The sequence below is a fragment of the Microtus pennsylvanicus genome, chromosome 2 (genome assembly GCF_037038515.1).
Source record: "Microtus pennsylvanicus isolate mMicPen1 chromosome 2, mMicPen1.hap1, whole genome shotgun sequence".
Classification (NCBI taxonomy): domain Eukaryota; kingdom Metazoa; phylum Chordata; class Mammalia; order Rodentia; family Cricetidae; genus Microtus; species Microtus pennsylvanicus.
In genome coordinates this window covers 99,207,064-99,234,499 of record NC_134580.1, presented here as the reverse complement: position 1 = coordinate 99,234,499, position 27,436 = coordinate 99,207,064, and the positions used below count along the sequence as shown (strand labels likewise).

The 27,436-nt window shown below is 38.3% G+C and overlaps 1 protein-coding gene across 1 annotated transcript in view; it reads left to right on the top strand.

Annotated features, from left to right (window-relative positions):
* Window positions 1-27,436, top strand: part of Ubr1 (ubiquitin protein ligase E3 component n-recognin 1) — a 129,508-nt gene that overhangs the window by 73,452 nt on the left and 28,620 nt on the right. The window contains exons 23-37 of the mRNA XM_075961904.1: window positions 639-741; window positions 1,864-1,912; window positions 2,260-2,414; window positions 4,825-4,924; window positions 6,282-6,391; window positions 8,159-8,245; window positions 9,930-10,111; window positions 13,371-13,576; window positions 15,427-15,520; window positions 16,697-16,846; window positions 21,320-21,417; window positions 22,933-23,026; window positions 23,815-23,963; window positions 24,937-24,992; window positions 26,705-26,801. Of these exons, the coding sequence (XP_075818019.1) occupies window positions 639-741; window positions 1,864-1,912; window positions 2,260-2,414; window positions 4,825-4,924; window positions 6,282-6,391; window positions 8,159-8,245; window positions 9,930-10,111; window positions 13,371-13,576; window positions 15,427-15,520; window positions 16,697-16,846; window positions 21,320-21,417; window positions 22,933-23,026; window positions 23,815-23,963; window positions 24,937-24,992; window positions 26,705-26,801 (1,730 nt within the window). The remainder of the gene's footprint in view (window positions 1-638; window positions 742-1,863; window positions 1,913-2,259; window positions 2,415-4,824; window positions 4,925-6,281; window positions 6,392-8,158; window positions 8,246-9,929; window positions 10,112-13,370; window positions 13,577-15,426; window positions 15,521-16,696; window positions 16,847-21,319; window positions 21,418-22,932; window positions 23,027-23,814; window positions 23,964-24,936; window positions 24,993-26,704; window positions 26,802-27,436) is intronic.

Genomic DNA, 27,436 nt, shown 5'->3' with positions numbered 1-27,436 from the left:
TACTCAAAAATATTAATATATTTTGAGTTGTGATGATATTATGTTTAGAGTGATGTTACTAGTTCTAAATAACTTATAAAATAGCGTGTGACTTTTTTCTCCTTTAGCAGTGGTTAATAATATTTTTAACTGAAGAACTGGATAGAAACTCAAAGATGTTAAGTATGGTGTGCTCTTTTAGGCATGGTGCTTTTTCTACTACTGTGCTCAATAGAGGATTTCACACTATTGTTAAAACTATTTGCTATTAATGATTTGTTTCTCTACCATTTGAGATTTGATCCTAAATTATGTTGTGTACTGTAGTTTAATAGGCACCTTTATACCCAGAGACTTTAAAAGAAGGATGGAAATCTAAGTGGGGCACACTATCAGGCTCGGGTAGCAGAAAATAAACTTTCCCAGATTTGTTTGAATTTTATAACTATTGAGAGTACAATGTCACTGTTGTCAAGACTTTGCACTCAGTGTATGGTTTTTGTGTTACCATAGCAACTAAATTGATCATTTCTGAGATATAATTTTTTAGGAATCTTGAATTTTATTTCAGACTTTAGATTCTTACTTTGTTTTCAATATTGTGAAAACAAAACAAAATCAAAACCTGCTGTTCATTTCTGTGTTTTCTGTTGCTTTAGGAAACCGGGTGTATCAGGCCATGGAGTCTATGAATTGAAAGACGAATCACTGAAAGACTTCAATACGTACTTTTACCATTACTCTAAAACACAGCACAGCAAGGTAAGAAATAAGCCTGAAGGCCTGTATGTTTTTCTGAATCTAGAAAAGGAGTTTCATGGTGGTTCCTGTTAGTAGAGAGGGTGGTAACTCATCCAAGAAAATCAGCAATATAGTGTGTCAACAATATTTAGGTTTTCTTGACTATACCAAAAATGTCCTAAAATTTATAGTTGTTACAGGAGAGAATAGCTCAACAGCACACCTTTCATTTGAGTCACATGTGTCCCTTTTCTTTAGAACAGTCCTCCCTCCCTCCTTCTCTCCCTCCCTCCCTCCCTCCCTCCCTCCTTCCCTCCCTACCTCAGCAGTGACTATTCTACAGAGGATTGGCACATAATTTCTGCTGTTCTTAGAAGGATAGATTGGTTTAGGTGATGGCTCGTTTTGTTGACGTTTCTTAAATTGAGTAATTTTTAACAAAGTGGGAGAAGGAGAAAGCTGGATGCTCTCAGCATTGTCTTGCTTGTTTGCTGGCATTGTGAGAAAGGATACTCTACCATGGCTTCCTCTCCGTGATCACCTGAAGCCAGGCATGAACTGGGCAAGATGCTGTGCCCTTTAAGTCATACCGTCTGGTACTCTCTCACAGCAGTGGAGTCTAATACAGAAGCTTTCATTTAATAAAATAATTACATATGAATATGAGTAAAGATAGAAGTTACATACCGTCATGTGGGTTCTTGTACAGAACAGAAACTAGGAAGCCTTTCTGACCAAAAGAACGGGGCTAAGTTCTTTCTTATTTATCTTTTTAAGTTTTTATTACATTTATTTACTATTTACTGGGGTATGTGTATACATCCAGAAGTCTGTTACTACTTCCATCACTTGGGTCTTGACCCAAGTCTTACTAGGTTGCAGGGACCCTTTACTGGCTGAGCCATCTCACAACTTGGGACACTAGCTAGGTTCTTAATGAGGATCATACCTTACTCATCTTACAGTGTCCTTCCCTAGGACAATTTTTTGGTTTCTAGTCAAGATAATATTTTGAATACATTTTAAATTAGTATAAAGTACTTTAGTGGATAGATCAATCTATTTGTTTTCAAGCAGTATTCCTTTCATTTTGTGCTTGCTAAACAGTGTATGTAATGATAGTTGTTACCTTTGCTTTAATAGGCTGAACATATGCAGAAGAAAAGGAGAAAACAAGAAAATAAAGATGAAGGTAAAATCGAGATTCTGAACAGATACATTTGGCTGTTTTCTGTGGGTGTTTTATTTTGTTGATTTGAGGGGAACAACTAAAGAGCTTCTTTGTGTTTACATATTAAGATGTCGCCAACATAAATGAAAGTGTTTTAAATTGTAAGCAAGTCAAATTTATTTTCAGAGACTAGTAGAACAGTTTACATTTCCTTTGATATTGATGTTTTCAGTGCTTTATAGTAGAATAAATCACGTTATTTTGCATTTAAGCTATTAATTTTTATATTTGCAATTATGTATGTTAGGGTAGCTCAAATAAAAATACCTGTTTGTCTCTCTTCCCCATTTATTCTGCTTCCCTAATAGCATTGCCACCGCCACCTCCTCCTGAGTTCTGCCCTGCTTTCAGCAAAGTAATCAACCTTCTCAACTGTGATGTCATGATGTACATTCTCAGGACCATATTTGAGCGGGCAGTAGACACAGATTCTAATTTGTGGACAGAAGGGATGCTCCAACTGGTATGTTTATCTGAAAAACAATTCCTGGGTTAATGTCAATCGAACCCTATTGGAAACACATGCTATTTAGGAATCATTAAAGTGGTTGAACTATGGCCTACGTTTCTATGTTGATACATTCTCATGTTTTTATTATCCCTAACATATTTTCAAAGATCTCTCTCTCTTTCTCTCTTTTTCTGTCTTTCTCTCTCTGTCTCTCTCAGATGCCCTCTGATGCTCTATGATTACTTTCTGTACAACAGCTGTGTTGTGCTAGGGGCAATTAACCTTCCACTCCCTGCCCTTTGCTGTGCCCTCCCCTGCAAAGCTGCTGGGAAGTAGAATCCATTTAGTTGTGCGTTCTTTTGGAACATAATTTTTTCCTGTGTTATCTTAGGTACTATCTCCAACTCTATTCAAATAAAGCTTCTTCTTTTGAGTTACTGGGAAAAAAAGACATCTCATCATGTTAGTAATAAATCCATATCCCATTGCATCATGTGTTTTCTTCTTTTTTTTTCAAGTTTTTTTTTTTTTGGTCTTTCTTTCTTTCTTTCTTTCTTTCTTTCTTTATTATGGATACAATATTCTGTTTGCATATATGCCTGCTAGAAGAAGACACTAGACCTCATTACAGATGGTTGTGAGCCACCATGTGGTTGCTGGGAATCGAACTCGGGTCCTTTGGAAGAGCACGCAATGCTCTTAACCGCTGAGCCATCTCTCCAGCCCCCTTTTTTTTTGGTTTTTCGAGACAGGGTTTCTCTGTGGTTTTGGAGCCTGTCCTGGAACTAGCTCTTGTAGACCAGGCTGGTCTCGAACTCACAGAGATCTGCCTGCCTCTGCCTCCCGAGTGCTGGGATCAAAGGCATGCACCACCACCGCCCGGCTTTTTTTTTCAAGTTTTTATTTTGTTTTTTCCTAGACAGAGTTTTCCTGTGTCACAGAGGCTGTCCTGGAACACACTGTTGACCAGGCTAGCCTCAAACTCAGATTCTCCTACCTCTACCTCCTGAGTGCTGGGATTAAAGGAGTGCATCACCAATGCCTAGCGCATCATACTTTTTATAGGCATCTATTTGTTTATTTTGTTTGCTTTGGTTATGGTGGTACTGGGAAATGATCCCAGGATCATGAATATGCTAGACAAGACCTCTAAGTAGCACAGGGTGGACTAAAACTCCTTATGCCTAGGCTAGCTTTAATCTTGTGTCAATTCTCCTGCCTCAGTATCCTGAGGGCTGAGATTATACTTATGAGGCATCATACCTGACTTCTTGGAACTGCTAATTAATAAATTTCTTAATCCTGCTACTTGATGGTAACTATATTTATTTGATACCTACTCAGTTTTCTCTACCCCATCCCCTTCTGGTTATTATTGGTCTGTAGGCTAATGCTCCATTTGTATCTCTGTGCTTATAACAGTGATAAATATCTGCAGTACTAGATTCAGTATTGTAGAGCTTTATTTAAACTTTATTTAAATTTCCCCATCTCCCAGTGTCCTCCTCAGGAGATAAACACTGTTAATATTTCATATATTCTGGAAACTATCCCAACATAAGCACATAAAGGTATTTGTCATTCCTGATTGCATGAACATCTCATTATATAGGTATACTGTTGTGCATTTAAGTTTTCTCTTATTAATGGACATCGGGTTTGGATTGGGAGTTTTATTACAACAAAGCCTATTAAGATGAGCATTGTTTATGGTCAGTTTGCTTTTTTGCTTGTGATGGCTTCTGTTTATGTTGTTCAGGCTGGTCTTAATTTTGTGAACTCAGGTGATCCTTCCACCTCAGCCTTCCAAGTACATGAGATTACAGGTGTGCACCACCCCTAGTTTACAGTGAGCATCCTTGTATAAATAATTTTACATACATAAATGAGTATATTTACTATACCAATTCTGAGTACACAGTCTGTTCCTTTACATTTTTAACTGATGTTGTCACCGTGATTTTAACTATCACCAGTGCACTGTCACAGCTGACTGCTTCCACACACTCTGGCAGCTGTGTGGTTTATACTAAACTTCACATCCCCCGACCTGTTTAGTTGTTTTTTGTTTTTTTTCTGAGACAGGGTTCTCTGTGTAACAGTCCTTGTTGTCCTAGAACTCACTTTGTAGGCCAAACTGGCCTCAAACTCACAGAGATCCACCTGCCTCTGCTTCTTGAGCACTGGAATTAAAGGCATGCGCCACCACCCTGGTGAGACTTTTAACACTTTTTAAGTGATACTTTAAGCTATGTCTCCTTAATCAGAGGCATTTTTCATAGTATTCATGATTTCTCTTTCTCTTAACCATTGTATAAGTTTTGTCTGTGTTTGTTTATTGTTCTCTTCCTCTTTGGGTTATTTATATCAGTATTGCCAGTTAAAGAAGGAGCCCTTCAGAGACCCTGTTTTCTTCCTCCAGGCATTTCACATATTGGCGCTGGGCTTGCTGGAAGAGAAGCAGCAGCTTCAGAAAGCTCCCGAAGAAGAAGTGATGTTTGACTTCTACCATAAGGCTTCAAGTATGCTACAGCGTCATTTCCCAACAAACGTCTAGCTAATTGCCAGTTTGTAAATTAAAGTTATAAAGATTCCCTATCGCAGGTGTTTTTACTGTATGCATGGTTGTAGTATGTCAGGAGTGAAGTGAGTATGAAAATGTTTCTTTTTTAATCTTGAAGACTAGCATAGGTTTAGATTAAAATGCTATTATGTTAAGATAGTTTTGTTCAAAGAGCATTTCTGAAGCATTGATTATAAAACCAATACTTATAAGCAAAGTAACCACATTTTCTATATACGTGAGTGCCAATTAAAACATGATTAATAAAAGCTCGGAGACTGATATAGGGGTTCAACCTGAAGGCCAGAAAGCAAAGCAGCCAGCTTTGTCTCCTACCTCAACCTCAGTCCGAAAAAGTGATCCTGCCTCCAAGAATCTCAGAATGAGACTGTGTCTGAGAGCCATCTCTTCCCAGTCTATAATCCTCTCTAGGATTAAAGGCATCCACCACTACTGCCTGGTTTCTATGGCAAGCTCGTGTAGCCACTGAAATTAAAGGTGTGTGATATTGCTGCCTGGTCTATAAGGCTGGCCAGTGTGGCTGTTTTACTTTTCTGATCCGCAGGAAAGTTTTACTTACAAGTAAAATACAAGTGAAATGCCACAACATTTCCCCCTTTTGTCTAAAATAAAAAAGAAGACTATAACTAATATAAGAAAAACTATATACAATAAGTATAATAACTATATACAATACATACAGGCAATAAATACATCAACAATGTCTAGTTCATTTGTATTTGAAAAGTTCAGAGAATTATCTATTCTATCTTGGTGAGTCCAAAGTCTTATACCTAATTCACTTTTTATTATAACTTGTTAGCCTTCTTTGCATATGAATATAATAGCTTTCCCTTGAGTATCTCTGCAGTTGTTCTCATCATGGGCTTTGTGTAGACAGTGAGCACAGAGGAAAGGCAGGAGCAGACTATGAATGGTATCCCTTAGCAGTACCAGTGGGTGATGCAGAGGGAGTCTTTCTCATTCTGTTGTTTAGTCATGTCATCACAGATTCTTTTAAAAAATTAAATGCTGAGCAGTGGTGGTACGTGCCTTTAATCCCAGCACCTGGGAGACAGAGGCAGGTGTATCACTGAATTTGAGGCCAGAGGAAGTTCCAGGACAGCCAAGGCTACACAGAGAGACCCTGTCTGAAAAGATAGAACAAAACAAAAATTAAATAAATAAAAACTAAGGTAGCAAAGGGACTGGCTGGCAAACCTCAATTTTCGTGTGAATGATAGGCACTAAGAATTATAATTAGTACAAAATTATGAATTTTAATTCTCTAAATATACTTTTGTATTTTAAAAAAGGATTGGGAAGTTCAGCCCTGAATGCTCAGAATATACAAATGCTTTTGGAGAAGCTCAAAGGAATCCCCCAATTAGAAGGCCAGAAGGACATGATTGCATGGATACTCCAGGTATGCTGCAAAAGTAAACTGATTTAATATAGTTATGTGTTGCTTAATGACAAGAACACATTTTGATAAATGCATTATTTAGCTCTTCATCCTTACTTGAATACCACAGAATGTACTTATGCACCCCTAAATAGTTTGTTGCTTGATGTGGCCTTGATACAGTCAGTAAAAATATAAGGTGTGTGAGGCCGCTACTGGTATAACTTTGCACACTGTTTTACCTTTGTCAGTAGAAAGAACATAATCAGATTATAATGAAGACAACATTGTAAGGGCGGAAAGTAGAGATCAGTGGTGAATGTGTTTTTAACATGTGTGAGTCCCTGATTCAACCCTCAAAACCATAAATAAATAAAATTTACAGTATGATACAGTGAGCACATAAAAAGTACATATAAGTAATCTGAGACTGTGCAGGTTATATTTAGAAATACACACACACACACACATATACACATATAACAATTAATGCAAAAAAAGAGCCATCAGTATGAAAAAGATCAAGGGAGGAGTATTTAGGAAGGTTTGGAGGTATGAAAGGAGAAACAATTTAATTGTAATACAATTTCAAAAAAAATAAAAAAAATAAAGTCTAAAAAGTGACATTCCTTTATTTTCATTATTGAAAATTATTCACTATACATAACTGTGTAATTCCATGCTACATGTGACCATATATAAAATCTTCTATTTGCTGATAAAATTTATGTCCTGTGTTCTCTTTTCATTTGTAAAGCCATTTACTGTCAGTTATATCACAACTGTGTTTTTTTATGCTTATAATAATTTTTTTTTCTGTTTCTCTGGGGTTACTTTTAGTAATGAAAGATATTCTCAATTATGTCATTATCAGCTGCATGCATTGAGTGATTACAGTATGCCGTGCTGAATTCAAGACCCCAAGCAGCACGAAGAGCTTTCTTTCATGGTGCATATACCATGGTTGAAGTACAGATAATTTGAAAACAATCATCAAGATAATCCAGTAGAGGCCGGGCGGTGGTGGCGCACGCCTTTAATCCCAGCACTTGGGAGGCAGAGGCAGGCGGATCTCTGGGAGTTCGAGACCAGCCTGGTCTACAGAGCTAGTTCCAGGACAGGCTCCAAAACCACAGAGAAACCCTGTCTCGAAAAACCAAAAAAAAAAAAAGATAATCCAGTAGAATGAGAGAAGATTCCCTTGAATAATGAGAGGTCTTTGTCAGAAGGTGAAGTTAGTTAGAGCTGAGACCTGGATCGTTCTAGAGCCAGTGTTCTAAGACTCCAAGGAGTATTTTAGAAAAGGGGCCAGTGCAAGAGCTCAGAAGCAGTCCAAAGTAAGTCCAGTAGGACTGTACATAAAGAGAGGCAGCAATGTTGGAGGGGCAACAGGGGCTAGATTGTGTTCACTTCATAGGTCAGAATAAAGTGGTGTATCTTCATATTGAGGACATTAATAAAAATATTCCTTTAAACTGAGTTTGTTGGTATGCTATGTAATCCCTGTTATTTAGAAGGTTAAGTTAGAAAAATCACTTGAGCTCAGGAGTTAGAGTTCCTATCAAAATTTACAAGTAAATCTTTGCTACACCCATCCCAGACAAACAGCAGACTGCACTCACTCAGCTGATGGCTCACAAACCAGGGTCACTTTTGCAATTGTTTTAAAATACGTATCTGTATAGCTTACCTCAGAGATAAGATGGCTTATCTCTGAATGCGTGAATCAGATTAGTGATTTGTCTTCCTGGTCAGTCCAGCCACTTAATGTTTCATCTATTTTCACAGATGTTTGACACAGTGAAGCGATTAAGAGAAAAATCTTCTTTAGTTGTGGCAACCACTTCAGGCTTGGAATCCATTAAGAGTGATGAGGTAACAGCACTGTGACAATGTTACATTTATCTCTGTCTTTGAATAAAGAGTCACTTTCTTCTTTAGGAGAAACTGTTGGTGGTAAAATATGTGAGTTCTGTCCCTTTTAGTCCTCTGCTTTGTACTGCACTTACTATGCTCAGTAGGATGGGTATATTTTACAAATTAAAGGACCTTGATGTACAGTGGGACTCTTAGAAATACCCTATTATATTAATTTAAAAACATTAAAATAAAATTTAAAACATTAAAAAAATAGGGTATGTCTCAGTCAATGGCAGTTCATAATTTAGTCAACAGTGTTCATCTATTAGGAAGTATAAAATAATGGTACATCTTAGATTCCGTGAAATTAGATGTGTAGGTCATGATTTTCCATGTTTTGAATCATATTTTGCTAATATTGAATTAATTAAATAACATTTAACTATTAGAATATTCTTTTTGGTTTTTTAAATTTGTTTGTGTGATTTTCAAGACAGGATTTCTCTGTGTAACTGCCCCTGGCTGTCTTGGAACTCTCTCTGTAGGCCAGGCTTGTCTCGAACTCACTGATACCCGCCTGCCTCTTCTCCCAAGTGCTGGGTTTAAAGGCATGCACCAGTACTGCCTGGCTGTTTTTTTATTTTTTTGAAACAGGATCTCTCTATGTAGCCCTGGCTGTTCTAGAACTCTCTGTGTAAACCAGGTTGGCTTCAAACCCACAGAGATCCACCTGCCTCTGCCTCCCAAGTGCTGCAATTAAAGGTATGCACCACCACATACATCTTAATTATTAGATATTCTTAGTTGAGATATTAGCTATTTTTCTTAAAAGAAAATACACTGTACATAAGTTAGTATATAGTGGAGCATTTGCCTAACATGTGAAAAAGCCTGGGTTAAATTTTCAGTACTTGTAGTAGGTCTCTAAGTTATTTCAATCTTCTGGTTTTAATTTTGTTAAGTCATATACATATAGAATTTGATCATTTCTTCTATGTTTTCTAGCTTTTTGGCAAATAAGTTTCCAAATTATGCTTTAATAATGTTGTGGATATTATTGAGTCCGTTAAAATAACACCCTTTCATTGTAATTTTGTCTTCACATTCTTTCTTTATGTCACATTGGCTAAGGATTTATCAGTGATACTTACAATTGTATGGGCGGACCCATACATTCTTTTATGCTTTTTGGTATTTCTTTTACAAAGTTAAGGGCTCTAATAAGTGTTTATAATTGTTAAATCTTCTTGATGGATTGTTCTTTCTTCTTCTTCTTCTTCTTCTTCTTCTTCTTCTTCTTCTTCTTCTTCTTCTTCTTCTTCTTCTTCTTCCTCTTCTTCCTCTTCTTCCCCTTCTTCCTTCCTCTTCTTTCCCTTCTTCCTCTTCTTCCTCCTTTTTTTTTTTTTTTTTTTTTGGAGACAAAATTTCTCTATGTAGTTTTGGAGTCTGTCCTGAAACTCACTTGTAAACAAGGCTGGCTTTGAACTCACCAAGATCTGCCTGCCTCTGCATCTGAGTGCTAATGGTTTGTTCTTTTATTAATAATATGTAGTAGCCCTGTTTATCTCTCCTAATTGCTTTTTATTTAAAGTCTGCCTTATCAGATATGATAACTGCTGCATCAAATAAGGGATATTCAATCTGGACTTGAATTTTTAATAGAAGCTTTTATCTAATTTTGGTGTTACTTAATATTCAGACTACTCATGATAAAGAAAAAGCAGAACGGAAGAGAAAAGCTGAAGCTGCTAGGCTTCACCGCCAGAAGATCATGGCCCAGATGTCCGCCTTACAGAAAAACTTCATTGAGACTCACAAACTCATGTATGACAATACATCAGAAATGCCAGGAAAGGAAGACTCCATTATGGAGGAAGAGAGGTAAAACAAAACAAACATTCTTCTGAAATCAGGTTTTCCTAAATATATTAAAATGGGAACAACAAAAATAGAAACCATCCCATTATTTTCTCTTCATTGGTATTAGAATTGTAGATGACTGTGAGCTGCCATGTGGGTGCTGGGAATTAAAGTGGTTTTCACCGCTGAGCCATCTCTCCAGCCCCCATATATTTAGTTCTATATCTTGTTTTCTCTTTGCACACTTTTTTTTACGTTAGCACACGTAGATCTATGGTATAGACTGCATCATTTTTTTTAAATTTCAAGTTTTTAAATATTTTTAAATACTGCATATTTAAGGTGCACATATTTTTTTGCACACTTTTAAAAAAATTTATTGTGTGTGTATATATATGGAAATCAGAGGACAACTTGTAGGAGCCATATTACTCCTTGAATCATGTGGGTCCCAGGGTTAACTCAGGTCATCAGACTCTTATAACTTTTAACCCGTATTTTTAAATCTACATTCTTTTACGAGGCTCATTGACCTTTACTGTGTATTGCCCGTCCTGCTTTCTCTGTTTCTGTTTGGCAACTCCGCCTTTCTTTTGCCCCAAGACCTCTCTGTCCCAGAAGGTCCATCTAGTCTCTTCCTGCTTAGTTATTGGCCACTCAGCTCTTTATTAAACCAATCACAGTGATACATCCTCATATAGTCCACAGCTGTAGTCCTTATGCTACCCATAAAATCTGTAGGTTTACTCCCTCTGCACACCTGTGAATATGCACCCTTTGACTTCCAGCCCTCCTTTTTTTTTTTTTTTCTTTTTTTTTTTAGATTTTCGAGACAGGGTTTCTCTGTGATTTTGGAGCCTGTCCTGGAACTAGCTCTTGTAGACCAGGCTGGTCTCGAACTCATAGAGATCCGCCTGCCTCTGCCTCCCGAGTGCTGGGATTAAAGGCGTGCGTCACCACCGCCCGGCCTCCTTTATGTTCTTTTATGGTGTGAGTTTACAGTGTTCTCTCTGATTTGTGAGGTTTAAGAGGCTTCCTGTTTTCCCTTATTACTTTGTCAGAGCGTTGTCATAGGTTCTTCTGTAGTTGTGCCCATGGTTCTAACAGGACAGAACTTAACAAACTTTAATTTAATTAACCTATTTATTTCTGAGGTAAGGTCTCACTGTGTAGCCTAGCTGTCCTGGAACTCTGTCCTGGAGGTCTACAGACTGACCTCCCACTGCTTCTGCTTCTCAGGTGCTGGGATTAAAGTTGTGCACCAGCACGCCTGGCTAGGTTGAAACATTGGCAGATACTACACATTGTCTTTGCAGGTGACTGTCAGCTTCTACCCCTGCTAGTGTATGAACATGCCTCATTATCACCAAGTAAAGCTTGTGGCTAGGAGTGAAGCTCAGTAGTAGAGTGCTGGCTTGGTTCAGTTCCCTGGCACCACAGACTGAAAAGTAAACCAGTTAGTCCAAGGGTGACCGCTCAGAAAGTTGTTTACTGACTTTTTGCATTTTGTCTTCTGCCAATGCCTGTTACTCTCTTTTGCCGATTTCTGTGGAGGCCTTTGCTCCTTCTTATTCTCCTTTAAACATTATTTCCCATATTTTTTCCTTATTTCTTTAACATATAAGGGTTAGCCATAAAGAAGTTCTCAGTGAAGCCAGGCATGATGGTGCATTCCTTTAATCTCAACACTTGGGAGGCAGAGGCAGGGCTGCCACAAGTACAAGGCCAGTCTGAATTATACAGTAAGTTTCATATCAGTCTGTCTGCATAGTAAAACCCTATGAAACTCGCTCAACAAACAAATAATTTGAAAATCAAAAGACATTCTCAGTGTTGATGAAGGCACATTTATCAATCTCTTAAGTTTAATTTTTTTGTCTTAATTCCTTTTCTTTTACTATCTTAATTATAGCTATATTGCTATATTTTCAATTGGAAAATCAAATGGTAGGGATAAATCTAAAGTTCCTTTGGATACTTGATCAAATCCTATTTCCCTTTCTGCCCTCTGTGGTTAAGTTTTATATGCATAACCCTGCATTGAAGAGGTTAGAAAGGTTGAAAGTTCAAGGCTAGTCTGAGCTACACATAAGTGAGACTTCATCTCAAAAACGAAACAGGTTTTATGTATATATGTCAGAATTTTTTATTATACTATTACATGCAAATATCTGTAGTCATGATATAATTGTATGGTTTTATGTTATTCAACCTTTTGTTTGCATAAATGATATGTACTTAATTATTATCTCTAAGGATGTGGGCTACATGTTACTGCTGAGCAGTACCCTAGAAAGCTATGTAATGCTTTACATTATGCTAATTCACTTATACTGATGAGCATTTGGGTTATTTATAGTTCACTGTGTGATACACCATATTTTAGGGAGCCTCTTGTACAGTTTTGCAAACCTCTGAGGCCAAGTTACCTGGGTTAGTTAAATCTTGGTGGTGTTACTTACTGATGATGAGTTCCTAGGTCTGCCTCTTAGTATCTTTAGGCTCAGTTTCTCCCTCTGTGCAAATGGAGGTAATTACAGTACCTGCCTTATGTTTATTGTAAGAATTAAAGTGAAAAAAAACCATAAAATATGTGAAACAGTGTCTAGCATAACAAACCATTATAAATACTTGCTTTTATTTGATTTTGTTATTATCAGGGATATCTGTAGCTCATAAAGATTGCTGCATCATTAAGATTTATTAAAAGTTTAAATTTTTGTAGTCTTAATAGCTACTAAAATAGAAGCCTAAATGTCTAAGGAGAGGGATTAGACAAAAGCATTATGGTTCTACAGTAGCAAGAGTAGCTCTACGCAGCTGTTTAAAATGTTTCTGAGTAAACCTTAATACATGACACAAGCAACATTTATTTGAATAAATCTGTATATATTTATACAAAATGTGTATTGTAAATAGAAAGTAAACTAAGAAGAAATAAACAAGATTATTAGTGAGTACATTGTCAATACAATGCTTTTTTATATTTTTCTATATTTTACAGAATTTCTTTGATATGTGTACTACATATTTATTATTAAAAAAGAAATGGCCCCAATTCTCTTGATATACATACTATTCTGTAATGTATTTCTCTGTGCACTTAGAACAAACTGAACTTTCTAGTTAGAAATTAAGTGCTTAAAGCCAAAAAATTCAGGGTTGATTTCTAAAGGTAATATTGCTGAGTATAATTTTTATTTATTTACTTGAAATCTTCCAAAATGTAAAGACAATAACCGAAACATATGTCCTAATTTCTGGTTGTTCCTTTTGGTAGCACTCCAGCGGTCAGTGACTACTCTAGAATTGCTTTGGGTCCTAAGCGGGGTCCAGCTGTTACTGAAAGGGAGGTGCTGACATGCATCCTCTGCCAAGAAGAACAAGAGGTGAAACTAGAAAACAATGCCATGGTATTATCAGCCTGTGTCCAGAAATCCACTGCCTTAACCCAGCACAGGGGGAAACCCATAGACCTCTCAGGGGGTATGTATTGCTTATTTAATCTACTTTCAGCCATTTTTTTTCATGCCTAATTCTATGTAATTAGAATAAAAATAAATGTTGAAAGAGGTTCAGCAGTGAGATTGTGTGTAAATTCTGCTTGGTTATATCACATATTTGTATGTGACATAGATTAGGTTCTTACTTGCCATGTTGACTACTTGGCTTTTTTATTAGTTTTGATTTTTGTTAGTTCTTAGTCACATTGTTCAATCATCTTTTTTGATTTTATTTTATCTCACTGAACCATTTGAAAGTAGATTGCTGGCCTCATAACAGTTCATATCTAGGTATTTCTGAATGCATTTCCCAAAACTGCAGACAGTTTATTATATACTTACCACACCATTACCATACTGAAGGAAGGAATATCATATGTAATTTTTGTTCCTATATCTGTCTTCAGTGGGGAGGCATATTTTTTTAACTGGGCATGGTAGCTCATGCCTGTAATCCCAGCACATGGAAAAGTAAGGCAGGAAGTTTTACATTAGATGGAGGTGAACCTGGCCTACATAGTGAGTTCAAGGCCAGTCTAAGCTACACAATGAGATAATGTCTCAAAGCAAAGCAAAGTAAAAGTGTATTTTAGTTGGTTTAATGTAGACTATTTTCTTGCCCCCTTTTTCATGTTAATAACTATTTTTGATAAATGCAGGCTAATAATTTTATCTAATGTCTCACATTGTGCATTTATCTCTCTGCCTTATGATTAGATTTATATTAAACATTTACTTCATAAAATTTTAATTAGGTAACACATCATACTTACCAGAAGTTGTCTGCTTTATGTTTTAAATTCCCTTGAAGTAATGATGATTATAAACTGACGTTTATTAATATTTGACATGATTAAATCCTGTGTCTGTTTGCCTACTATATCTCACAACAACCTTGTGCATTACTACCTCCTTATAAATGAAAGGCTGAGACACAGAGGTGTTAACTGGCCTCTTAACATTCATTGTCTTATAGGGGTTGGAGAGATGACTCAGCAGTTTAGAATACTTCTGCCCTTGCAGAGGACCTGGGTTCTCTGTGATGGCTCACAACTGTCTGCAACTCTAGTTCCAGAGGGTCCAGTGCCCTCTTCTGGCCTCTTGGGAACCAGGCATACACATGCTGCAGACATACATGCAGGCAAACACACATATAAAAATGAATTTTTATAAGTAGTTGTGTATTCAAATTATCATTAAAAGTGCAAAGGTAAATTTGTTCTTGAAGCATAAAAAAGCACTTCAGCCACCAATCAGCTTGAACCTATTGTTCTGACTTATAACATAAATGGATATAGAGTTGTTTAATCCATACAAATTTTAGAATTTGTAAGGCCTAGCTGCTTTCCTCCTTTTTTCACACTATTAGGAAAATGTGTATTGCATATTACTATCACTGCTATACTTGGACGTTCTTTTTTTTAAAATTTATTTATTTATTAAAGATTTCTGCCTCCTCCCTGCCACCGCCTCCCATTTCCCTCCCCCTCCTCCGATCAAGTCCCCCTCCCTTGTCAGCCCAAAGAGCAATCAGGGTTCCCTGCCCTGTGGGAAGTCCAAGGACCACCCACTTCCATCCAGGTCTAGTAAGGTGAGCATCCAAACTGCCTAGGCTCCCACAAAGCCAGTACGTGCAGTAGGATCAAAAACCCATTGCCATTGTTCTTGAGTTCTCAGTAGTCCTCATTGTCCACTATGTTCAGCAAGTCCTTCTTAAGAAATACAATTTTGTGATTAGAAATTTTAGATTTGAAAACTCTTTTTCTCCACTCTCACCTCCTTAACTCAAGAAAACATAAGTACATATCTCTTATTTGTGTCTTTCTGAACCAGAAATCCTGGACCCTCTTTTCATGGATCCAGACCTGGCACATGGAACTTATACAGGAAGCTGTGGTCATGTAATGCATGCAGTGTGCTGGCAGAAGTAAGTTGTCCCTCTGACATATTCTTGAAAGAGACTAGGAACATTGATGTTCGCTACACACCACAAAAAGGCATGTTTTCTCATGTCTTCTATTTTTCTTACTAGAATAATTAAAACAATTTTAATTACTAATCCTTTTTGCATATTATATGTTTATTTATTGTAAATCTTAGAAATTGATGTATAAAGTTCCCATCTTGGTGTTTTCAGGGATTGGGAGTGTAGCTTGTTAATATAGCATGCACTTAGCATGCACAGTGTGCTGCCCTGGTCAGCTCCTAGCACTGAACATGCATTTGCTTCCCACAAACTAAATAGTATTAACACTGTTTGCTGCTAGTCATGCAAGAGAAGCCGTAATATTTATTTTAAAAATATCAAAACTCAGGCCAAGGTGGTGATGGTGCATGGCTCTGATACCAGCACTTAGGAGGCAGAGGCAGGTGGATCTCTGAATTTTGAGGCCAGCCTGTTCTGCAAAGTGAGTACCAAGACAGCCAGTGCTATTACACAGAGAAACCCTGTCTTAAAAAACCAAAAAGGAAAAAAAAATTTTTTTAAACACTAAAAAGTATCTTTGCAGCCAGGTAATAGTGATGCATGCCTTTAGTTCCAGCACTGGGGAGGCAGAGGCAAATGGACCTCTTGAGTTCAAGGCCAGCCTGGTCTACAGAGCCAGTTCCAGGAAAGCCAGAGCTACACAGAAAATACAACATGTTTGTATTGAAATAAACCAACCAAACAAAAATAATAAGTATCTTGATAATGTGAAAAAGTTTTGGTTTTATCTTGAGAAAAGGTAAAAATTTCAAAATGTAATTTCTGATAATTTTTTATATTATTTACTCATTTGCCATCAGATTCAAAACATCATTTTCTATTGAAAGCCCTTAGTGATATAGATAACCATTGAGAGTCTCTAGTTATGTCCTCTTGCTGTTAAGATGGGGAACAAGTTAAGATTCAGCAGAGTTTTCAAATTTGTATCTGCTGTAATGTAGTTTCTAGTTTATCCATACCCCAAAGGGAATTCTGTTTCTTCTAGAATTATAACATGTACATTTGCATATAAGTTCTAAAGATACTTATTAAGTTCAAAATTCTAACCATTTTTATTTAGAGTAGATCAAAGCCATGTGACTTGTTCTAAATGGACCTGCATCTTGAATTTTGTAGGTATTTTGAAGCTGTACAACTAAGTTCTCAGCAGCGCATTCATGTTGACCTGTTTGACTTGGAGAGTGGAGAGTACCTGTGCCCACTCTGCAAGTCTCTGTGCAACACTGTCATCCCCATCATTCCCGTGCAGCCTCAGAAGATCAACAGGTGCGTTCGTTTTACCCTTTGTTCAGGTACTTGTTTTTAAACTGTCCTTGGCTTTTAACTTGCTTTTTTGCCAGATTACTGTGTCTTATAGGAACTAGTATGATTCTCATTCCATAGCTTGCACTATGCTTGCAAATAAGATCAAAAGCTCAGGTTTTGGCATCAAAGAGAACTAGCATGTTCATTTACTTAAAGCAGTGTGTTATGCACTTGTCTTTCTACAGTCAAAGCTGCAAAACCTCAAAGATACAAGTTCTATTGGAGATCTGTACCAAAAGTTAATGATAAAAATAAATAACAGCATTATATGAATCATGTCTTTGACTAATGTGTGAGCCTTTAAAATTTAAATTAGTTTATATTCTTTCTGATTGTCTGAAAATGCAATTTAACAGATATCACTAGTTTTTAATAATTGTTAGAACATTTCATTATCTACTTCCATATTCTTACTGTTCTACTGATGATAACAAAATTGTTATCTTAGACAGGCATGGTAGTACACGCCTTTAATGCCAGTATTCAGTAGACTGAGGCAAAAGATCTCTGAGTTTGAGGCCAACTTAGTCTATGTAGCAAGTTATAGGCTAGCTAAGGTTAGATCCTGAGACGCTGTCTCAGAACATATAAGTTATTCTTTTTTTTTTTTTTTTCGTTTTTCGAGACAGGGTTTCTCTGTGGTTTTGGAGCCTGTCCTGGAACTAGCTCTTGTAGACCAGGTTGGTCTCGAACTCACAGAGAACTGCCTGCCTCTGCCTCCCGAGTGCTGGGATTAGAGGCGTGCACCACCACCGCCCGGCTAAGTTATTCTTAAATTATTTAAAAATCAGTAAATTTGTAATAATTCAGTCTTCCAAAGAAAATGGTTTTACATTTTGAAAGTGTGCCTTTGGCTAGAGATATCACTCAGTGCTGATACACGTATGAGGCACCAGAGAACAACAGCATGAGTTCATCATGTTCTTCACAGCAAAGATATAGAAAAGTGGTGTGTTTAGCAGAGTCAAGAAGTGATCCCTTTACCTCTGCTGTTTTGTGTCATTGGAAAACCCAGTTTGGAATTATTTTTATTCATCATATTTGGACATGTTATGTCACCTTATGGGGACAAAGAAGCGTCAGAAAGATTTGTTCTTCGTGTATTGGACAAGCTCTAGACAATGTACCATGCACTTGCCATGTCTTATTTAATTCTCTCAGTAATCTACTGAAGTTGGCGCTATTATTTCCATTTAAACATAAATAAAATAATTGGATAGAGACTATGAGTGGTTTTTGTTTGTTCCAAGAGATTTAGAATTTGAACCCAGACCTCACTTCTAACTTCTGAGGGCACGAGAGCTGTTTGTTTGTTTGTTTTTTGAGACAAGGCTTTGCTGTGCAGTCTAGGCTAGCTTGAGCTTACCTCAGCTTCCTGAGTGCTGAGATTACAGGCATCTCTCACCATGCCCAGCCTCTTCCAACTTCTTGTTAGGTTACACAAGCTTTTTAAACAGGGTAATTCCCCAAAATAAAGATACATATCTCATTGCTCTCTAAAATTTTAAAGGAATGCTCAGCAACTGACTTCCTCAACTTTCTTAACTAAGCTTCATATATGTATGTTTTTATTATCAGTTATGTGTATATGTGTGGGGGTATGTGCATGTGTGAGTGAAGAGGCTGTCATAGCCCCTGGAGCTGGTGTTACAGCTGTTATGAACTATGGGTACCAAGAACTACACTCAGGTCCTCTGCAACAGCAGTAGGTGCTCTTAACTGCTGAGCCATCTCTAGCACCAAAACTAACATTTTGATATAAAACATTTACAATAGATTTATCGTAGTGTGAAAGTAGAAGGATGTGAGTTCAAATCTTTAGAATTCATGTAAAAGCTAGTCTTTTTAGTATTTGTCTGTCAATCCAGCCTCCTATGCGGAGATGGGACCTGGAGTAGGAGAACGTGTGCAAGTCTATGTCTAGCCCAGTGTGTGCACCAGCGAACAACAAAGGGTTGTCTTCTGTTGTCTGCACATGTATTGTGGCATGCTCACACCTGCACTTACACACATAAATACTTAGACATACACATCATGTACACACAAGTTTTTTTCCTAAAACTCATGTTAATTGTTTGTTTGTTTTTTAAGTCATCACCAGTCATAATACACTTTCACTTTTGAGAACCAAAAAGATTTCTTAGGTCAAATTTATGGTAGGTATTCAAATACAGCACACTTCATTTTATATTTTACTTCCTTCAAATCTGCCCTTTCAGAGGCTGGAGAGATTAAGGCTCATTGATTAAGAACTTTGGCTGGGTCTTGTGTTCAATTCCCAGCATCCACATGGCAGCTCACAATCAGCTACAACTGTAGTTCCCAGGGGATCCAATGCCCTCGTCTGCTGTGCAGATGTACATGCAGACAAAACATCCGTATACATGCATACATACATATATACATGCATGCATGCATACATACATACTTCTTTAAAACAAGACCATTTTTTAATGAATTATTATTTAATGTCTTATTTTTATGGAATATGCATTCCATGAAGGAGAAGCTTACAATGACATAGTATGAGTTGCTGAACTGTGAGTCATACCAAAGAAATCCAGAGTCTGGCAGTGCCTGACACTAAATACAGAGTTTTCAGGCAGCTCGTCTTTCAGATCCAAGTGAGGGATGAACAGTTGTTTTTCTCCAGAGGAAGCTTGGTTTAGAATCAAAAGCACAGGCCCCTAATGGGAATGTAATCAATGGTAAGCCCTGGGTTTGGTCTTCAGCTCTGGGGGAAATATAAGGCAAAAATTTGTCTGTAATGGTGGTTTACACCTTTAGTTCCAGCACTGTGGAGACAGAGTCAGGCAGATCTCTGAGTTCGAGGGCAGCCTGCTCTACATATGTGTTTCAGGACATCCAGGGCTACATAGAGTAATCCTCTCTTGAAAAACCAAAACCAATCAACAAACAAACAAAAACAATTAATTTTTTTAAAGAAAAGTATAAGGGAAAAGAATTCTTCTTTTAAAAATATTTTTTAATTTTTTTAAAAAACAATCTTTTCTCATTTTTACATACCAATCCCAGTTCCCACTCTCTCCCCTCTGCCCGCTCCCTCCACCTTTCCCCATCCCACACCCTACCCACTCCTCAGAGAGTGTAAAGCTTCCTGTGGGAAGTCAAGAGAGTCTGGCACATCATTTTGTGGCAGGACCAACGATCTCCCTGCTATATCTAAGCTGAGCAAGGTATCATTCCAAAGAGAATGGGCTCCAGAAAGCCAGTACAAGCACTATGAATAAATCCTGGTCCCATTGCCAGTGGCCCCACAGACTGCCTAAACCACACAACTGACACCCACATTCAGAGGACAGAGGTTGCTGTCAGTCTGGATCAGTGAGCTCCCACTAGCTCAGGTCAGCTGTTTCTGTGGGTATCCCTATCATGGTCTTGACCCCTTTATTCATATTATATCACTCCTCCCTCTTCGACTGGACTCTGGAGCTCAGCCCAGTGCTCAACTGTGGATCTCTCCATCTGCTTCCATCAGTTGCTGGATGGAGTTTCTATAGTGACAATTAAAAAAACTCGGAAGCCAGGCGATGGTGGCGCACGCCTTTAATCCCAGCACTCGGGAGGCAGAGGCAGGCGGATCTCTGTGAGTTCGAGACCAGCCTGGTCTACAGAGCTAGTTCCAGGACAGACTCCAAAGCTACAGAGAAACCCTGTCTCGGAAAACAAAAAACAAACAAACAAAAAAAAAAACAAAACTCGGAAACTAGACATCAAAATACCAAATAATCCAGTGAAAACCGGAAAAGAACTATTAAGAAGCCACTGAAGTGGTTCATGTGAGAGGCAGTAGGACTTCCAGGAGAGTAGTGGATGGAGGTGGAAAGAAGTGACCAACTTGGGATATTAGAACCTGGGTCCTGTGCCGGGCGTTGGTGGTGCACGCCTTTAATCCCAGCACTCGGGTGGCAGAGGTGGGTGGATCTCTGTGAGTTCGAGACCAGCCTGGTCTACAAGAGCTAGTTCCAGGACAGGCACCAAAGCTACAGAGAAACCCTGTCTCGAAAAACCAAGGGGGGTAAAAAAAGAAGAACCTGAGTCCTGTAGATTGAGTGTGGAGGAATCAGGTTGTCGATGACATCACATTGATGAGTAACCACAGTGATATTTTCAGTTTACTGGTATTTTATTTCTCCTCAGCCATAGATGTATTTAATTTTACTCATTTATTTTTTTGAGATGAGGTCTCATTATCTCTTGCTGGCCTGAACTCACTATGTAGAACAGGCTGGTTTTGAACTCATAGGGATCTGCCTGCCTCTCCCTTCTGAGTGCTAGGATTAAAGATTATGTCACTATGCCCACAGAATTTGATGTTTTTAATATACCCATCTATTAAAGGAAAGACTCTACAAGTTTAGCCCTGCAGATTGACTTTAAACTGATCATTTCTAAATGTCTTTTTTTTTCTAGTGAGAATGCAGAGGCCCTTGCTCAGCTCTTGACCTTGGCACGGTGGATACAGACTGTTCTTGCCAGGATATCAGGTTATAAAATGAAGCACAGTAAAGGTTTGTAGAAATCTGTTTGTACTAGATGTGTGGAAATTGTTTCTAAATGTTTAATTTTTTTATATTTATATTTGTAACTTTTGCCTATATGTGTGTCTGTGCACCACAGTGAGTCTGGTGCTCTCAGAGGCTAAAATGTGTTTTTTTGTTTTTTTTTTTTTTCGAGACAGGATTTCTCTGTAGTTTTGGAACCTGTCCTGGAACTAGCTCTTGAAGACCAGGCTGGCCTCGAACTCACAGCGATCCACCTGCCTCTGCCTCCCAAGTTTTTTTGTTGGCTATCAGGGAATAGAGATTTTGCATTAAGGCTTTTTGGCTCTCAATTTACTAAGTTTAATCATTTTTCAACTGGGAAACAGAATATTATTAAATATTCTGCCTTAATATTAACAACAAAAATATATTAAAGCTGTTACCTTATGTACTTATGTTTTACAGCTGAGTGACAGGTATTGCTATAAGAAATGCTTAAGAACATAATTGAAAGATCACTAAAGAGCTTGCTGAGGAGGGTTAGGGAGGTGACTTGGTGAGTGAAATGTCTGCTCTGCATCTACATTTGGTGCTGTAGGGAAGGGAGCAGTGGCCTAGGAGGCTGAAGGCCAAAAAGGTGAGAGATCCTGTTTCTAAATATAAGGTGGAAAGTCATAGAGGCAGATGCTTTCTGTTCTCTGGCCTCCTCATGCGCATACATGGGTTCATGAGCCTTGTATACATACATATAAAAGCAATCATATATATCCTACCATGTGCATACAGTATTTAGTGCAGAAATTTTTTATTAGCTTATAAATCAATAAATGAAGGCAAAGTTCAGTTTGTATTGTTTGGTTTTGTGTGTTCAAGAAGGGTTCTTGCAATCTTGTCTAGCTCCTGGCCTGAAGCCATTCTGTCTTATCCTCTTTATGGAAATCTGTCTGTACTGGATGTGTACAGCCACCACCACATCCTGCTTTAAAATTTTATTTGACGACCTTCCTTGGTGGCAGGAGAGAACTAAGTCCCACAAGTTGTCCTCTGGACTGCACATGTACCACATACGTGCCATACGTGCGCATGAACAGAAACATACATATACTATACACTAAATTAACTACGAATGCAGTTTTGGTTTTTTGAGACATGGTTTCTTGGTAGCCTTGACTGTCCTTCAACTAGCTCTCTCTTTGTAGACCAGCTGGCCTCACACTCCCAGAGATCTGCCTACAAATGCAGTTTTTAAAATTATTTTTAAAAAAATGAAATAAGGAAAGTTACCCATAAGGCAAAATACTCATTACCTATTAGGTAAGAAAGTAAAATGCAGAGAGCAGCGCCGTATGATGCCTTTAAAGGGAAAAGTGTGTGGCATTTATATGTAGAAGGAACATCGCCTCAATGGTATGTATGTAGAGGGTTAGGAGAGATTATTCACTGCTTACTTGCATTTCTAAGGGATCGTGTATGGCTTAAACAGCTAGATAGTGTTAGACTAACTTAGTCATGATTTTTATTCTTTTCCTCTTAATGTATAAGGAGAGGCTCCGGCAGTTCCTGTATTGTTTAATCAAGGAATGGGAGATTCGACTTTTGAGTTTCATTCCATCCTGAGTTTTGGAGTTCAGTCTTCGTAAGTATCTAAAGAGTGTGTGAAGTGGGTGCCATGGCACACCTCTGCCTCCCGAGTGTTCCTCCACTGCCTAGCTTTTGATGTTTAGTTTGATAGTTAACTGGATTAAGAACCACCTATGACATTAATGAGGCACACTCTTGGATCTGTTGGCTTTTTTTTACTTTATGTATGACTGTGTATAACATGTGTGCCTGATGCCTGTGGAGACCAGAAGAGGACATTTGATCCCCTGGCCTGGAGTTAGAGAGGGTTGTGAGCCTCCATATGGGTGCTCGGATTCAAATTTGGGTCCTCTGGTAGAACAGCCCGTGCTTCTTACCCTCTGAGCCATCTCTCCCACCCCAGTGAGGGCTTTTCTTGAGAGGACTAATTGAGGAGAGGGACCACAACTGCATGTGGACGTTGGCATCCCATGGCTGGGTGACACTGAGTAACAAGGGGAAAAGGAGGAAGCTGGCCACATGGTGGCATTCTTCTTTCTCTTTCCTGCCCTGCTCACATGTGCATAGGCAACACCACACTCCTCCCGCCGAAGCCATGCTTCCACTACATGCCTTCCCACCACAATGAACTGGTATCTCCTGACACTGTGAGCCGAAATAAGTTCTTCCTTCCCTGTATTGCTTTCTGTCAGCTATTTGGTTACAGCAGTGATGAAAGTAACGAGTGCACATAATGTCTGAAGGAATAAATTGTTTCTGTTGCTTTTGGATTTAATGGGGTGTCTCGGGAAGCAGCCCTTTTTTCTAAAATACTGTACAAATTTCTTTTTGTTTTGTTTTTAGGGTGAAATATTCTAATAGTATCAAGGAAATGGTCATTCTCTTTGCCACAACGATTTACAGAATTGGACTGAAAGTGCCTCCTGATGAACTGGACCCGCGAGTGCCCATGATGACCTGGAGCACATGTGCTTTCACTGTCCAGGCCATCGGTAAAGCCTACTTAAAAGTAAAATAAAAAGTGGAACAAACTTACATTGATGATGCCTTGGGAGAGGTTGCTGTATTTGAGGACCACTAGTATTTTAGTGTATTAGTGTGGTTCTGGGAATGTTTTATAGTTTTGTCTTTTTACTTATCACAGTAACCCTGTGTGACTAACCAATATTTTGAAGGATAGCATTAAGCACTCTAGTCAAACCTTGTGGACATGACAACGCTATATCTAGAACAAATGCATATGAACACAGTCAGCTCAGGACTTCTCAGAATGCTGTTCTGTACTTTGAGAGAAGAAGAAAGTAGGACCAGAGTCACAAACAAACAAACAAAAAATTATTGGACGAGGACGTACGAGGTGGTCAGGAGAGACAGATATCAAAACCAGGTCCAAATAGTAACTTGTCAAATGCTTTGCTGCTTTGGAAATTTCCCAGAGGGCGGCAGAGGGAAGCAAGCCCTGAGGTTGTAAGTGAGCGAGGTGTCACGGAAGATGTAGAATGTCTCTTTCACATCATCTTTATCCAGGCCAGGTTACATTTCTCTTCTTCAATACATTTTCTTAGTCACAGTTTTTGCTTTTTGTTTTTGTTTTTAAACATTCTGACTGAAGTTTCTGCTCCCTTCTCTCCTCCCATTCTCTCTCCACGTTGGTCACAGTTTTTAATGATGTACATTTTCATCACTAAATTCCTTTTGTACCAATTCAGTATGCCATAATTTGCCTTGAGTAACATACACACACTTTCTTCTCCAAAACGTTCTTGCCTCAGTCCCAGGATAGATCTTAGGAGTTGCTCACAAACTATTAGACTTAAATCCTGAGTATAGGACAGTGCATTGATGTGTATTTACTCAGGGTAAGGCCAGCATGGTTGCATAGTGAAACGCTGTCTCAAAAAGAAAACCCACACGCAAAATATAGAATTTTGTAATATTTTTGGATTTGTTATTTTTTTTTTAAAGAAAACCTATTGGGAGATGAAGGAAAACCTCTATTTGGAGCACTTCAAAATAGGCAGGTATGTATATTCCAATAGAATTCAGCAGTTTCTGGGATACTTTTTTAGAAAGGGGATTCCGTAGATTGTTCATCACTGCAGCACATGTAATCTCTCTTCTGTAAAGAACAGCAGAGCTGGGGCGTGGGGCATACTGCCGTGTCAGGAAACATGGTCAGGTTTTTCAGTTTCATAATTAAATGTAATTCACCTAGATTCCAGGCAAGTTGGCTGCTTTCCTGCCGTAAAACCAGACACATCCTGTATCTCCCCCTCATTGATGCTTCACCGTCATATACCACTGAATATTAATGGATTCTGCTCGAGACAGATAATCATACTGAGTTAATGACCAGACATGCAGGACAGCGTAGATGTCTCAGTGAGTAAAGACACTTTCCACCAAGCCTGACAAACCGAATTTGATCCCCAGAGTAGACATGGTGAAAGGGGATGCAAATTTACCCAACTTGTCTCTGACCTCTGCATGTGCTCCAACATATACACACTTTGTTCGCTAGGTTTATATTGCTTTGACCAAAATGGATTGTTACCCATGGCTTGCTCAGTTTGCTTTCTTACTTACCTCAGGACCACCAACCTGCCCAGGAGTAGCACTACCTGCTGTAGGAATCATTAATCAAGAAAATGTCTCACATGCTTGCCCACAGGTCAATTTAATGGGGACATTTTCTCAACTTAGGTTTCCTCTTCCCCAGTGACCCTAGCTTGTCACAAATTGATCAAAATAATCTGCACATGGGCATACAGGTACACACACACACACACAAGGCAGCCCTGGGGTCTGTGAAATGCTCAGTGGGTAAAAGAACTTGTTTGTCACTGAGCTTGGTGATCTGAGTTCAGTACCCTGGACACACCTGGAAGGACGAACCTACTCCTACAAGTTATCCTTTGACCTCCACAAATGTGTGTACATACACACAAAATAAATAAATAATATTTTTTAAATTAAAAAACAGGCAGCCCTGGTAACTAGTAAATATTCAAGAAGTGTGTTTAATGCTTGCCTAGCATACATGAGATTCTTAATGAAACTTTCATCACCAATAATAATAACAACAACACAATAATAATGATAATGATTCTTGCCTGTCTCTTCAGTTCTTGCCAATATCCCTGAAGAATCATGAAATACACCTTGATAGCTATGTTGTTGGCTTTTTGTTTTGCAAAGTGTGCTCCTAGCCCTGCGAAAGCAAGATGGACACCTGTTGATATTCCCTAGACTGCCGCCTCTGACTGGACACTGCCTTTCCCTCCTGGTTTTCTGACAGTCCACAGTGCATGTCCCTGTAGGTCACATCCTGCTTCTTGAAAGCAGAAGGTGTTTTCAGTTGTTCCATGTTTTCTTACCATGGCTAACATTTCTTTCTTTTTAATGGAAAAATGAGAAGTATAGTGAGATCATAAAACATTTTTTTGTATTGGGAATATTGTAGCCAGGAATGGTGGTGCCCACCTTTAACTACAGCACTTAGGAAGCAGAGATAAAAAGATTTCTGAGTTCAAGGCCAGCCAAGAATACATACATAGACCCTGTCTCAAAAAAAAAAGAAAGAGAGAGAGAGAGAGAAAGAGAAAAATAGAGTATTGTAAATAGTTGATCAAGTGTGCATCGGTGTATAGTAGGCTAGGATTGGTTGTTTATTGTCCTGATCTAACTCTGTGCTCTTCCCTCATCATTTTATCTTACCTCTCTCACAATCTAGCATAACGGTCTGAAAGCATTAATGCAGTTTGCGGTTGCACAGAGGGTTACCTGTCCTCAGGTCCTGATACAGAAACATCTGGTTCGTCTCCTGTCAGGTAGGGACTTGTCAATTATTATGATAGCATGTATATGTATTTTTCTGCATTTATGCAGTATATTTATTAGGAAATGACATACTGTACTGATTTTGAATGCTCAATAATGAAATCCAGCTGCCTGCAGCACACTTGCACCAATGAGTGGATTCACAATTACCCCGTAATGATTGCAATATTATTTTAAAATTTATACTTTTGAAGCTGGGCAATGGTGGTGCATACCTTTTATCCCAATACTCAAAAGACAGAGGAAATTGTGAGTTTGAGGCCTGTTTGGTCTACAGAGCGAGTTCCAGGACAGGCACCAAGGCTACACAGAGAAACCCTGTCTTGAAAAAAACAAAAAGAAAATGAAAGAAAGAAAAAATAATTTATACTTTTGGAGCTGGGCATGGTAGCACACCCTTTTAATCCCAGTACTTAAGAGGCAGAGGCAGGTGAATCTTTGTGAGTTTGAGGCTAGCCTTATCTATAGAGCAACTTCTAGAACAAAACTGAGAACTGAAATGATCATGACTAACATTTCTTTTTAATGAAAATATCCTAAGTATAGTGAGATCATAAAACATTTTTTATGTATTAAGAATATTAGCCAGGCAGTGGTGGCCTTTAATCCCAGCACTCGGGAGGCA